Genomic DNA, 14,453 nt, shown 5'->3' with positions numbered 1-14,453 from the left:
CCAGACTCCAAGCCCCACTAAGCTGTGTTTCCTTGGACTTGAGCAAGTCACTTTGACTCTCTGTACCTCAGTTTCCCTACTTGAAAAACAAAAGGTAAGACTACGTTAGGAATTCTTAACCCAGGGTACATGAACTTAAAAAAAAAAATATTTAGGTAACTATTTCAATATAATTCATCATGTACAAATGGGTATGTATATCTATACACATACCTACATATATAAACATAAACACATAGACATACACACATGAATGTATGTCTATATATGTGTGTATTTGCATTTAAACATTTTTCTGAAAAGAGATCCATAGCTTTTACCAGACTGCTCCTTGACACAAATAGAGTTTGGAATTCCCGGATTAAATTATCTCTAAGATTTCATCCAGATTCTGTGTTGGCTTCCAGAGTCCCATGCTACTCCCTTTTCCTGGCCCATGTATGTCTCCTTTCCCTCCCCACCCAAGGTAAGAGCAATAGTAGGGGCCCCAGAGTTCCTTATGACATCAGAAAGCTAGGGGAGCAGGGGTGGGAGGGTAAAGAGGGAGAGAAATGCTGAGTTAGGACCAAAGGGGTTCTGGAAGTACAAGATCCAAGAGGGAGAAGTTGGCGGGCAGGGTCATTAAGCCCCCAGGGCTACTGGGAAGATGGGCAGATGCCATTCCAAGCTGCCCCAGGTGGGAAAACCCCTGAGGCCTCAGCAGAAGGGTAAATCTCCAGGAACCCTTCTGGGGGTCCAGCTCCCCCCTACCCTACCCACATGCCCGTGGCTGAGCGGAGGGGGCCAGGATCCAGGCAGAAAGCCCAGTCCCTTTCCTTGAGGGGTTGGGGGAGAAGCCGTGGGGAGAAAAGTCAAGGGGATACCACTTGGAGCCTTCCTCCCTCTTGTTTAGGGGTTCTCCCTCCTTGCTAGTGTAAACTCGTGAGCTGGTGGCCAGTCCCAGCCTTGCAGTCAGAAGGCCTGGGTTCAAATCTTTGGCAAAGATTAAGTCTTAGTTTTCTCACTGTATGAGACCATATGATCCTCGCCAGCTCTACATGGTATGATTCTGTAACAAAAGGTGGCACCCACATTTGTATGCAGCAAGCACAAGAGTAAGCATGCACATACATGTGCCAACTGCATACACAGGCCAGCTTACCTTCTTCCTCCCGCTCCCCAGATCTGCTCAAGTCCTATCGGATCATCTTCGTAATGGGGGGACCAGGCTGTGGCAAGGGGACACAATGTGAGAACATGGCAGCCAAGTACGGCTTCTGCCACGTGGGCCTTGGGGAGCTTTTGAGGGAGGAGGCAAATCAGGCAACTGTGCGGGGCCAGCTGATCCGGGACATCATGCTGAAGGGCCTGCTGGTGCCCACGGTGAGGACCCAACGTCCCCCCTGCTCCCCACAGCGCTGCCTTTGTGGCCCGAGTCCTTCCTCACGGCATCTCAAAGGACTCCTCTGGGGCCCATAGGGACGGAACGGGCCATTATACCCATTTCACAGATTTGGGCGATTGGGTCCTGGGGCCTGGGTAACTAATTGCATGGGGTTGGAAATCAGGGTCCATTTTTCAGATATGACTGAAGCAACTGTAGAAAGAGCTGAGTTGGAGCAGTCAGATTGTTTAAATCTCGTTTAAATGGTGACACTGGAGTTTAACACAGAGGTGGGGCTGGGTCTCAGTTTCCCCAGTTGTAAACGCCGTGGTTCCCATGGCAGCAAGTTAGTGCAGGACCCCACGTGACCTCCCTAATGCCCAGTCTCTGCCTTGCAGGGTGTGATTCTGGACATGGTGAGTGACAACATGTTATCCCGCCCAGAGAGCAAGGGCTTTCTCATAGATGGATTCCCTCGGGAGCTCAGCCAAGCCAAGGAGTTTGAGCGCATTGTAAGTGTCTGCTTCCTCCCTGCCTTCATCAACTCAGCCATCTTCTCGGCCCACCTCCCACCCCCGACTTTGTAACAACCCTGAGGAAAACCCCGAGATTCCAGCGCTCATCCCAAGTCTGGGGATGCCGGACACCTTCTTCCCAACCCGCCACGCAGGAACGCATTATCCGGCCATCTCCCTCAATCCTCCTTCCTTCCAGAGCAGGGCTGCCACTGCTTTGTTTTTTTTTTTTTTTTCTGAGGCAATTGGGGTTAAGTGACTTGCCCAGAGTCACACAGCCAGGAAGTGTTGAGTATCTGAGGTCAGATTTAATTCAGGTCCTCCCGACTTCAGGGCTGGTGCTCTCTCCACCGTGCCACTGAGCTGCCCCTAGAACACGGCTTCTTAAACTTTTTCCACTCCCTTTTTGCTCAAGAAATTTTCACATGACCCTCAGGTATATGGGCACATAAAATAGGCCTATAAATCAAACATTTACTGATAATAAATCACAATCTAACAACCCCCATATTTAGTTATGTGATTCCATATGAGGTCAAGATCTGCTTTGTTCTAGAGAAATCACCTTTATGGGGTCTGGGACAGGAAGTGGAGTGTGAAGAAGGGGCGCGTCATCAGGTGGCTGAGGACCTGAACCAGGCCGTGCAGATGCAGCCAGCGCAGAATCTTCCTATTTCGGGTCAAAGAACAGGGAATTGCAAAACGGAAAGATCCTTTTATTCTTTGGAGTCCTCCAGCAGTCTTTCCAGTATTTATTAAGCACCTACTGTGTGCCAGGCACAATATAAAGAATGGCAAAAGACAGTTCCTTTTCTCAAGGAGCTCATAATGTAAAGGGAGACAACATGCCAACAAACAGATACAAACAAGCAAGCAAAAATCACAAGATACCGGATGGAATCAACAGAGGGAAGGCCTTAGAATTAGGAGGGACTGGAAAAAGGTGGCAGAGAATGCTTGGTTGAATGAGTTGAAAACAGGGAGATCTTTGGAAAGGCAGTGCAGTGTGCTAGAAAGACCCAGTGAATTTGGAGTGAGAGTCTGTGCTCCCTTAGGATCTGTGTAATGGCAGGCAAGTTGCCGTCTGTCTCCCAGCCTCAGTGGTCCCATCTGTAAAACGAGCCAGTTGGACTCCATGATCTCTAAGATCTCCAGATCTAAAGTGATAAAAATGAAGCAAAATGCAACAAATTTGGGTTGAGTTTCTAAAGAAAAAAAAATAGATTCAGAGCCTTGGAATTAAAAAACCAAGACCATGATGTGGTCTTGGGCAATTAAAAAAACAGATAGCTTTTGTTTGTCTATCACTTTTATTTCCAAATGTATGCCTTGCAATAATGAATTTTAAAAAAAAAGTAAAGAAAAAATTGGTCAGCAGAAGACCTCGTAATAAATTGCTTAGTTTCTTTAAACATGTTTGCTTTTGAGTCCAAGTCATGTCTGACTCCTCGTGACCCTATTTGGGATTTTTTTTTTGGCAGACACACTGGAGTAATTTTGCCACTTCCTTGTCTGGCTCATTTTTACAAATGAGAAAACTGAGGCAAACAGGATTAAGTAACTTGCCTAGGGTCACACAGCTAGTGAGTGTCTGAGGCTGGATTTGAACTCAGGTCCTCCTGACTCTAGGGCCAACACTCTTATCAACTTTGCCACCTTGCTGCCTATAAAAACATAACTTTCCCTGCTCTTTAAAAATGGAGACACACAACTTATCACACAGAGTTATTATATAAAAAAAATACAACACTTTGTAAAAGTTGCTATAAAAACTTGATTTCTGATATTACCTATAATAACAGTAATAGCAATACTTCTTTTTTTTTTTTAATAGCCTTTAATTTACAGGATATATACATGGGTAACTTTACAGCACTGACAATTGCCAAACCTCTTGTTCCAATTTTTCACCTCTTACCCCCCACCCCCTCCCCCAGATGGCAGGATGACCAGTAGATGTTAAATACATTAAAATATAAATTGGATACACAATAAGTATACATGACCAAACCGTTATTTTGCTGTACAAAAAGAATCAGACTCTGAAATATTGTACAATTAGCTTGTGAAGGAAATCAAAAATGCAGGTGGGCATAAATATAGGGATTGGGAATTCAATGTAATGGTTTTTAGGCATCTCGCTGGGCGTAGCTGGTTCAGTTCATTACAATAGCAATACTTCTTATCTGTATAGTGTTCTGCAGTTTACAGAACATTTTCTTAATAGGATTTTTTTGGGGGGATTCCCATTTTATTCCCATTTTACAAATGGAAAACCAGGACGCACAAAGTTTGAGCTAAGTCACTTATAAAGGTCACACAAGCATGTGTTTCATAGTTTTTTGAGATGAGAGGCCTAAAAGATCATTTAGCTCAAATCTAATCATTTTACAAATGCAGAAATTGAAGCCCAGAAAGGGAAAGTTTGGGTTTTGAACCCAGACCTTCTGATTCCCTGTCCACTACTCTTCCTTTAACATTCATAGAAGCAGTCTCAGAGTTAAAAATACAAAACCCCCCCAACAAAACCTACTCAAGACGGCTAATTTGGCTTTTTACTACTTCTGTGATTCTGGGCAAGTTATTAAGTCTCTCTTTGCCTCAGTTACCTCATCTATAAAATGGGGTAATAAGGTGCCATTTTGGATCAAAAGCTTAGAGCACAGGGCCTGGAGCCTAAAAAACACTATGTAAATGTTACTACTCATCACCATTATTATTACTGATTTTACACGTGTGGGTGAGCCAACCTATATACGGGTAGGGCCGTTCCCTCTGACATCCCCAAGCATGGTCATCCATTCTCCTCTTGAGCACCTGCAAAGACAGGCCCCTGACTCTTGGAAGGAGCATCTGCCCTCTTCACAGCGACTGCTAGCTAGGCCCTCGCTGCTCCCTCAGTCAGCACCTCTGAGACTGGAGGGGGGACAGTAAGGGGGAACCCCCTGCAGCCTCTTCCCTTGCCTCACCCCACCAGGTGGGTCGCTCCCCCAACATCGTCATTGTCTTCGACTGCTCCACGGAGACCATGATTCACCGGGTGTTGCTTCGAGGCCAGGAAGAGCACCGTGAGGACGATGCTGAGGACATTGTACGCCAGCGGCTGGAGACCCATTACACCCTGTGCGAGCCCATCCTGGCTTTCTACCAGCAGAAAAACCTTCTCCGGAATGTAGGTGCTCCAACAGCCTGTGTTCAGGCCTTCACCTGTAAAAGTGAGGGGGGTGGGCGAAATGATCCCAACTGGGCGAGGGCAGAGGAAAAGGGGAGGGTCTCTGCTGACATTTACAGGAAAGTCTGGATGGCAGCAGAGTAAGAAGCAAACCGAAAGATCCCAGCCTCAGGACTGGGTCCAATACTGGCCCGGCCACTTGGTTCTTGACCTAAAGCAAACCATTTTTCCTCTTTGAAGCTTTTCCTTTCAAGATTGTAAGATAAGGGGGGCGGGCTGGATGATGTCCAAGTTCCCTCTGTGCTCTGGCATTCTGTGTTCTATGAGCTAAGGTTCCCCCTGACTCTTAACATTCTACATTCTGTGATCTAAATTCCTTCTAGCTCCATTAGTCTGAGTCATAGAATCTTAAGTTGGAAGGGAGGGGAGGGGACCCCGAGGCCCAGCTCATCCTCTCCTGAACCCCCACCAGCCTGAACAATGCCATCCAGGTTGGGCTTGGAGGCAGACCCCTTGCAGGCAAGCCACTCTGTTTGCCTCAGGGGCAAACCTCATCTGCAAAGTGGGGGACAATGTGAGGAGCAGTGATAGACAATAAAGTGTCTGGCACATAGATACAAATGTTTATTATTATTATTAGCTATTGTTAGTGAGGCACAAGTCACTGGTCTGAGCATCCCATCCCATTCTAAGATAGCTCTAATTATGTGGTAGTTTTTTAACACCTCAAACTTAAATTTGTCCACTTACAATTTCAACTCATTTTTCCTAGTTCTGGGACTTTCCTTTTCAATGACTCATTTTTTTTTTCCATCTGAAAAATGGAAAAGGCAACAGACTCTTGTCCCCTTAGAATCATGGGCAGTTATGGGTACCCTAAAATACCCACGTTAGCCAGGGATGGGTTGCCACTCTTTTTGGTCCAAGTCACCACCCCCTCTGTAGGTCTGTTTTAGGGGTGCTCATTTCCAGTTCTGATATCTCATGATTTATTCTCCTTTTCAGCCATTTTAAAGTAGAAAATTACTTTTTAATTTTATAGCCAATGAGAGGTGATTACTGCTAATCTCGTTAGCAGATCATAAGCTGCATGATATCTTCTTCAGCTCTTGATCAGAATTACGAGAAAGCAGCCTAGAGCAGGGGAGACAGATCTAGCTTCCACCTCTGATGTTGAAGGAATGGCATTTTTAGATGTCAGGTTTCCTTAAAGCAGAAAATAACAATTTAGTTGAATGGGGCCTGCATTTGAAGTCAGAGCAACTTGGATTCAGATCCCAACTCTCAAATTTGTTCTGCTCGTATGATCTTGAGATTATTTCTCAGTTTTCTTATCTGAAAAATGAATGGGGTTGAAATCTGAAGTCCCTGAAAGCTCTGCCTCCCATGACAAGAAATCCCCATTTCTGGGCTTGGGCTGGTGGTAGTGATACACTTGGGGGGAAGTAAGGACAGGGGTCCCTCCTCCCCTGGCCTGGGGCTGACCCTTCCCCCTCCATACCTAACACCTTCTTCAGATCCTGGCAGAAGATGCTGCAGAAAATATCTTTGCCAAATGCTGTTCCGTCATTGACAGTCTGCAGTAGAACCAGAAGCCCTCCCTCCACCCCCACTGGAGGTCCACAGCTCCAAGATGCTACACCGCCAGGACAGCCCAGAGCCTCAGCATTACCAACAGACACTTCCTGGGGCCCTCCATGAGGTAAAAGGGAGGGGGCCTGGGATACCCCTGTACAGCAAAGTCAAGAAACGCAACGGGATGGACCTGTGTCCCCCGAGAATCACCTAAAACATCCACGTTAGCCAGGAATGGGCCAAGTCCCCAAGGGCTGGTCCTGCCACTCTTTTTGGGTACCAGTCACCATCCCTCTGTGGGTCTGTTTCAGGAGTGCTCCCTTCCAGTTCTGATAACCCATGATTTATTTTCTTCTTCAGTTCTCTATCAGAATTATCAGAAGGCAGCTGAAAGTAATGGAATAGAGTAGTGGAGACAAGAAAATTGGATTCCGATCTCATCTTCAAATTCTTTCTTACAGGACGCCCCTGGACACATTGTCTTGCCGATTGTTTCTCCCTATAAGATGTTATGGGGAGCAATGGGCAGTTGGACAAGTGCCAGTCGTGAAACCTGGGCGACCTGGGTTTAAATCAGGATTCAGATGGCTGCTAGCTGTGTGAGCCTGGGCAAGCCCAGTGACCTGTGGAGCCTTTTTCCTCAACTATAAAAAAGAGCTAATATAATTCTCATGCCATCTAATACTTCCAGGGGTTGTCATGAAGAAAGTGCATTATGAGTCCTACAGGGCTATAGAGAAGGGAGACAGTTCTCCATCCTTGGAGGACAGAGATGGCCGGCCTCTTTTCCAAGGGTTCATGGGGGCCTAGAGAGAGTAGTCTGTGTGGTACAATGGGAAGAATAATGACTTTTCAGAAGACCAGAGTTTGACTATCAGCTCTGGGCCACTGTGGATGTCACAGCCTCCCGGAGTGCTCAGTTCCCTCTGTAAAATCCAGCCCTAAACCCCGGGATACTCATGTAACCAATAGCTGATACCCTGAGAAGCAAAGCTGGCTGACTTGTACTCATGTCTCCCTTCTCCTCAAGACTACACTGTGTCTCCTTGGAGGGTTGAGCTTTCATTCTCCTCAAATCTCTCTCCTCCATTTCTCTCTCTTTCTCTGCCCTCCCTTTCTCTCCCCTTCCTCCTCCTCTTTCTTTCTCTCTTGTTTTTCTGTTTCTTTCTGTCTCTCTTCTCTGTTTCTGTCTCTATCACTTTCTGTCTCTGTGTGTCTCTCTCTGTCTCTGTCTCTTTCTCTCCTCACCTGTTTCCCCCTGACTCACTTCTCTCTCTCTCTTAAGGGCAGCTGGGGATGCAATCGAGTGCAGGGCCTGGAGTCAGGAAGACCTGATTTCAAATCTGGCCTCAAATACTTACTACCTGTGTGACTCTGGGCAAGTCACTTAACTTCTGTCTGCCTCAGTTTCCTCAGCTATAAAGTGGGGATAATAATAGTAACTACCTTGCAGAGTTGTTGTGAGGATCAAATGAGATAATTTTTAGTTTAAAAAAAGGGGAGGAGACTTAGCACAATGCCTGGCACATAGTAGGTGTTATTTAAAGACTTAATTCTAGAGAATGAAACAGGAAAGGCAGATGATGTCTAGCCCCAGTTACCCAAGTTCTCACTATCCTGCTTTTTTAGTACATGGGGAAAAGTTCAGTTTAAAATCCCACTGTTTTGAAGATTTATCACTTACTAGTAAAAATACATAAAAATGCTAAGTTCTAAGATCTGGTCACTAGAACAGAATTGATTCTTCTGATTTTTTTTTTTTGTACTTTTATTTCAGCTAACTGCTGGCATCTCCCATCAGCCCACTATGTATTCCACTAATGAACAAACAGGCCACCCACAAATGTTATGTTCAACCATAGCTTTTATGTGAAGAAAAAAAGCAAAATCAAAATAAAGAAACAACTTAAACCTAGTAAGGAAACATATCATAAATTGATGCCAGCTAGTGACCAGCAATGGGGAAGGGAAATTTGGAGAGAGGACATTTTTTAACCCTTTCTCAGCCTCTTGAAGAGAAATAGTTTGGTTCGGTCTCCTTTCTTAAGGAAATACTCTCTCTCACACACACACACATATGCACTCACATGAACATATAAATATAGATACACATATACATACGCATATGTGTCTTTTATGATCAGAAATATAAAAGGCTTTTTTGCTAGATTAAGAGGGCAAAATCCCACAAGTCTCAGGATTCTTGGCAAGGTTTTAACATTTCCTTTGTGAAAGCCTCAGTACTCTATCCTGCCCATGGGGCAATCTTGATTGGGGAAATACCCCATTTCACTAGGGGATGGGCCTTTTTTAGGGGGTAAATTTACTTCATTGACTCTCACTCCTAACACAGGAAGGAGGTTGGTAGAGAAGTCATTAACAGCATTTTCCAGATGAGGAAACTCAAGATCCAGGAAAGGAGACATGAGCAGGTGACATTTCCATCACACCTGAAGTTTTGCAAAGCATTTTCCAACTATACTGTCATCCCAGCCTCTTGCAAAGCAAGTACAAATGACTTGTTTCCTATCAACCAGGAAGTAAGGAACAGATTTGAACTCAACTCCTTTAGATCCGGGGATGTTTCTGCTGAAAAACCAGTGTTATGGGTTCTCTTGGGAGAAAAAAGCCATGGGAATATTGGGTACCAAGCATTTATCGATAATCCATAGTTTCACAACACACAACCTCCCCAAAAAAGGTCTCAGTTGTCTAGTACAGGAAAATAACTGAATAGGAACTCTAAAGGGAGACCAGGAAGGTGATTCTGGGTCCTCCTAAAATGGACAGAAGGACACAGGAGTGAGGGAGACGAGGTATGGAGCTCCACTCCTGCTCCCATTCACCCTCAAGTAGCACTGTCTCCCACTCCAAAAACAGCCGTGCCATACACAAGTTGGGTTTGTTTTTAAGCAAAAAAGGAGGGAAAGAGGAGAAAAAAAGTGGATCTATGGAAAACTCTTTCTCTCTGTCTCTATCTCCCTCATTCTCTATATCTGCCTTTCTCTTATCTTTTTCTGTCTTTGTCTCCATGTCTCTGTCTCTCTGTCTTTTGTCTCTATCTCTATTGATCTGTCTCTCTTTTTCCCTTTCTTTCTCACCTTCCCTTTTCCCCCTCCCTTTTTCTCTCTTCCCTTTTGTCTTTTTCTGTATCTCCCTGTTTATTTCTGTGTGTCTCTGTTTTTATTTCTCTATTCTTTCTCTTCTCTGTCTCTATCTCTCTCTCCCTTTCTCCTTCCCTTTCCCTCTCCCTTTCTTTTTCCCTGTGTCTCTTTCTGTATCTTCCTGTCTCTCTATTTCTCTCTTTTATTATTTCTCTATTCTTTCTCCTCTCTGTCTCTGTGTCTCTTTTTTTTTTTTTTAACAGGAAGAGCATATTTTCCCAGTCCCCATTATCAGGCTTTTTACAACATCTATACTGAACAACATCCGCTTCAAAACCCTATGATCACAGACAGCAGACAGCGGACACAGGGGGAAGTTTTGTTCTCATTTATTTGTGAAGTTCAAAACAAGCAATAAAAAGTAAAAATTCCCATACTTTTTAAATGCTTTAAAGGTTCCCCCATTTTATTTTCATTTTCAGCCTTCTTTAAAACAGATAAAATATAACAGACCAGTCCTAAGAACTGGGGGATGGGGGGAGGGTGTTGCTACTCACAGAGGAGAAAATGAGGGAGAAAATAGACCAAGAGGGTTACAATGGGCTTTGTTACTTTGGGCTGGTACAAAGGAGATACTATTCAATTTTTTTTTCTGAAGTCTCAACATCTACAAGTAATGTTCAAATTCTTAAATTAAAAAAAGCAAGTTTTTTTTTTTTCCTTTTGAAAAGTTAGGGCTGATGGTGTTGTAGTGACATGTCACTGATAGAAAAAATAGATTGTTTTAACCCGGAGCTGGGGGGGGAGGGGGGAGAGAAGGCTGAGAGAGAAAAAAAACATTTTTAAAAAGAGATTTTTTTTTTTTTGCTTGCTATGGGGGCAGAGATTCCTATGACCGGCTCAGCATAAGCAGTCCTGAGTTTTGGAGGAAAAGCTTTCATAGAAAAAAGTGTGAGAATAAGCAGAGAGAGAGAAGACAAAATAAAAACATCCACAGGTGCTTTCTCTATTGTGGCCTCCTTTCCCTTCCCAAAGTAGTCATTGTTCTCTTGCCAAAAATAAATGAAATCAAAGGACTGGCAAATGAAGTCCCTATCCTTTAAACTCACATTTCTGTCTGCTACCCATCTAACCCAGGGAATTTTCGAAACTGATTTTGGCCATGATGTCTCAGGGTTAGTATTATGTTATTATGCAAAGCCCTCTAATTGCCTTTGAAGATAGAAGGCCTGATGAAATAAGAGAGGCTTAATTGAGACTGAATGTACGGTACATCCCAACATTACAAGAGACCAATCTCTCTTCCCTGGCGGCTTTCCAGCCAGGACGGCTTACAGTGGACAGGTAGGGGTAGCCAGCAGACAACTGTCTGTGGACTCTCTTTTGTGTTTATTCTTTTGTGATAGGGGACTGTCCAATAGACCCAGTTCTTCTGAAGTCTGCACAGGGTGCACTAGTGGCTGATGCAGTTCCCCCATAGAAGAGGAGGGAGTTGTGACAATGAGTAATGGAACTGAGAGAATTTGGAGCATATTCTACAGATATTCACCACGTTATTCTTGTTGTTATTTAGTCTTTTCAGTCGTGTCTGCCTCTTCATGACCCCATTTGGGATTTTCTTGGCAAAGATACTGGAGTGGTTTGCCATGTACTTCATGGAAAATGGCAATTTGATTGGTTGCTATTTTAAAACCTAAACTGGAGGCACTATCAAAAGCCTTTAGCTGCCCTCTCAGCTCCTGTCTCAGTGTTACTCCTTTGTTGATGGTGTCTGATAAAAAACAGCTCTATAAAGGGAGAGGGCATGGGCCTTCTCCCTTGGAGGCTGATCTATAATTCCATGAATACAGGTTTCAGCTCTTTGCTTGGGTGTCTTTTTATTTTAGATAGGAGTTTGGAGACTGTATGTAACCTTGAGACTTTCAAAAGGTCAGGAGAGTGAGTCCGCTGCGTGTCTAGATATTTGAGGAGTCCTGGGAACCCTAGGAGTCCAAGAGGATGGCCCTGATGAGTTTTAGACATTGATACCTCAAGGTGTCTGTCTTGATTTATGACTTTCAGGTTCTCCCACCTAAACAAGTTTATCTGTGATTGTGGAGGTGGTTGAGGTGGGGAGAGGGCTAAGGAGTCAGAACAGGAGCTGGAATAGAAAGAAGTCTGAAAAAAGGAGAGCTAGGTGATCAGTCACTAAGCATCCTACTTTGGGGAGGTTCCTAGTCCTGAGGTGAGCTCCTGTCTGCAGGCGTGAGGATACGGGACAAGGGTTGGGGGCAAGTCTGTAAGAAATAAAGACTATCTGAGAATAACTAAGCAAATGGCAATTCATGGATGAGCCTGGAATTCTGGGTTACAATCCCAATTCTGTTTCTTTTCCTGAAAATCATTTTATGTTTTTCTCCTGACTGACCGGCCCTATTTCTATGGAAACGGCCCTTTCAGTGAGAAAATGGAAAACAGCATGCAACAGAGCAAACAGTACCTCCATCCTTATGCGTGTCAAGCTATACCACAAATTGCTCTATTTTTCTATTGTTTTTAGCTGTTCTGATCTTCCAAAATGACACTGTATAGATGAACTATAGATGAACCACTCATATCTCTCAATAGTTCACAATTTTTACGAGAACATGCTCAATGAAACCTTTCCTTGAGAACTCTGAAGAATCATCCATTAGCAGCCTGGGCTCCAATCACTGGGAAGAATTCTCAAAGAGAAAGCCTGTTGCCAGGTTACCAAAAAGGACAGGCCATTGGCCAGGACACCATTTGTAACCAGGCTAGAGAATGAATTCTTCTATCTTCCATCCTGGAAAAAAAAAAAAAAATGATACAAGGATGAGGGACTCTCTACCATTTCTATAATACAGCATTGTCAATTTAGCTTTCTTTATCAAGATGGAAGCATAAATTAGATAGATTAGATAGATAAATAAATAGATATATCCCCCCCAAATGTTTTATACACATAGATACATACATACAGAACAGTGTCTTACAGATCAGTATAAATCCTTCATTTTAAGAAGAAGGAAACTAAGTTCTGATAAATTGTGAGGGTCAAAATTTGTTGGTAGTAGCACTCTTATTTTTTAACTGGATAATTATGACTAATTATGACAGCACCAAAGTCTTCCCAAGATTCCAGTTCATTTTCAGTCCATCCAAGTGAATAAAATATGACAAATTCCTACCTGCTCTGCAGCCTTCTGAAGATTTGCTGTGATGGGTCTTGAAGGGAGACAGAAGTCACCTAAGAAGCTAGAGATTGGGGTCACTTGGTTTCTACTTCCCTGCCCAAATAGATAACATATGCAAAACACTTTCCAAATCTCAAAGTGCCATATAAATACTAGCTAGTATTGCTAATTATAAAAATGGTCATCATAATCAGAAATTAACTAGATCAATCCTTCATTGAAAAGTAAATCACCCTTTGCAAGGAAATGTCATATACTCTATTGTAATGAGACCCATAATACTATTGCTTCCAAAGAACTAAAAATAGACATTACACAGAAAGACTACAGAAAGAGCCATGGTGATGTGAGCTGCCTACAACCTGTAACCAATGAGGTACTTTAAGGAAGTCATCAAGGAATTGTGTGATATAAAGAGAAGACTGACTGAAATCTAAGGGGGACAAGCAAAGGTCTCCACTTGTAGTCTCATAATCTCAGGAGAAATCAAGAAAGGCCCCCCAGTATGTTGGGTGGGCTACCTTTGGTGAGGGACAGGGATGAAAATCTCACAGGATGGGCAGGGATGGATGGATGGATATAACATTAAAGGAAACTCATGAGTCACTAAGATCACAAATCCATTTCCCTAGTGTCCTAGGGAAAATGTAGGAAGACTATTGAAAAGTTTTCTCTGACTCAACTCAGGAATGGCTCTTCCACACTGGTTGTGTGGAACTAAGACCATGACCTAGTCCATACTTGCCCTCTCACTCTTCTAACTACATGAAAGACCAAAGCTAGATATAAGGACATTAAGAGAATTAGTTCAAAAATAAAAATTTAAAATTTAAAATTTTTAAAAAAAGAATTAGTTTCGCTACAGTGACACAGAGAAACAGCTGCTTTGAAGATTGACTATACTACTGCCACCAGGGAGCATTTAAATGGGGGGGGGGGCACCAGATTGGATGACAAATGAACAATAAAGGGTTTATATTTTTATATTTATATAGCCACTACCTGTGATCATTTAAAACGCTTTTCCTATCCAATCTCTTAATTTTTCTTCTATGTTTCTTCAGACAAGGATGACTCCTGAAGATAAAATAATATGGGACTCTACCCTGAATAGCCCCAGTTGAGTGTATCATGTTCTCCTCTTTATCCACTCATCCCCCTTTATCTTAAAAGTCAAGTTTTCCTATCATTACTGAAGGAGTTGTATTTGCCTGGTACTGTCAAGGGCAGAAGATTGATTGACATCACAACATGGAATAATTTATATGCTTAGAATTAAAATACTGATCTAACAACGGTGTAGAATTCAGAGTATTTGAGAAGTTCTGCGGAGCCTCTCCAAAAAGGAAATATTGTGCAAACTAAGCCCTTTTTAGTGAAGATTCTCTATCTTATCTCTGGTTCTTAGGCACAGTCTTAGGCAAGAAGCCTAGTCCTAATTCAAACATAAGGGGTCAGTCTGCTACTTGGTCCATTCATTTCTCAGAACACAGGAGAGCCTCTAATACTGGCTGGTTCTTCGTTCTT

At 43.3% G+C, this 14,453-nt stretch overlaps 1 protein-coding gene across 7 annotated transcripts; it reads left to right on the top strand.

The window, feature by feature from the left end:
- Positions 1-495: 495 nt before the first annotated feature.
- LOC100915270 (adenylate kinase isoenzyme 1) lies at positions 496-14,198 on the top strand. Of its 7 annotated transcripts, none has more exons than XM_031947750.1 (6): positions 496-676; positions 1,163-1,362; positions 1,762-1,875; positions 4,856-5,050; positions 6,568-6,752; positions 8,403-8,540. In XM_031947750.1, exons 1-5 carry the CDS (start codon positions 655-657, stop codon positions 6,634-6,636), a joined length of 600 nt encoding a protein of 199 aa, XP_031803610.1. In that variant the 5' UTR covers positions 496-654; the 3' UTR covers positions 6,637-6,752; positions 8,403-8,540. The 7 variants fall into 7 exon arrangements, with proteins under 7 accessions (XP_031803610.1, XP_031803608.1, XP_031803609.1 ...); XM_031947748.1 differs by lacking the exon at positions 8,403-8,540 and adding an exon at positions 13,991-14,198 and having other exon boundaries at positions 547-707; XM_031947749.1 differs by lacking the exon at positions 8,403-8,540 and adding an exon at positions 12,269-12,291 and having other exon boundaries at positions 547-707.
- Positions 14,199-14,453: the final 255 nt, after the last annotated feature.

Source organism: Sarcophilus harrisii, chromosome 1, assembly GCF_902635505.1.
Source record: "Sarcophilus harrisii chromosome 1, mSarHar1.11, whole genome shotgun sequence".
In the NCBI taxonomy this organism is placed as follows: Eukaryota; Metazoa; Chordata; class Mammalia; order Dasyuromorphia; family Dasyuridae; genus Sarcophilus; species Sarcophilus harrisii.
The sequence above is the reverse complement of the archived record's forward strand: the minus strand, read 5'-3'. Positions and strand labels throughout refer to the sequence as shown.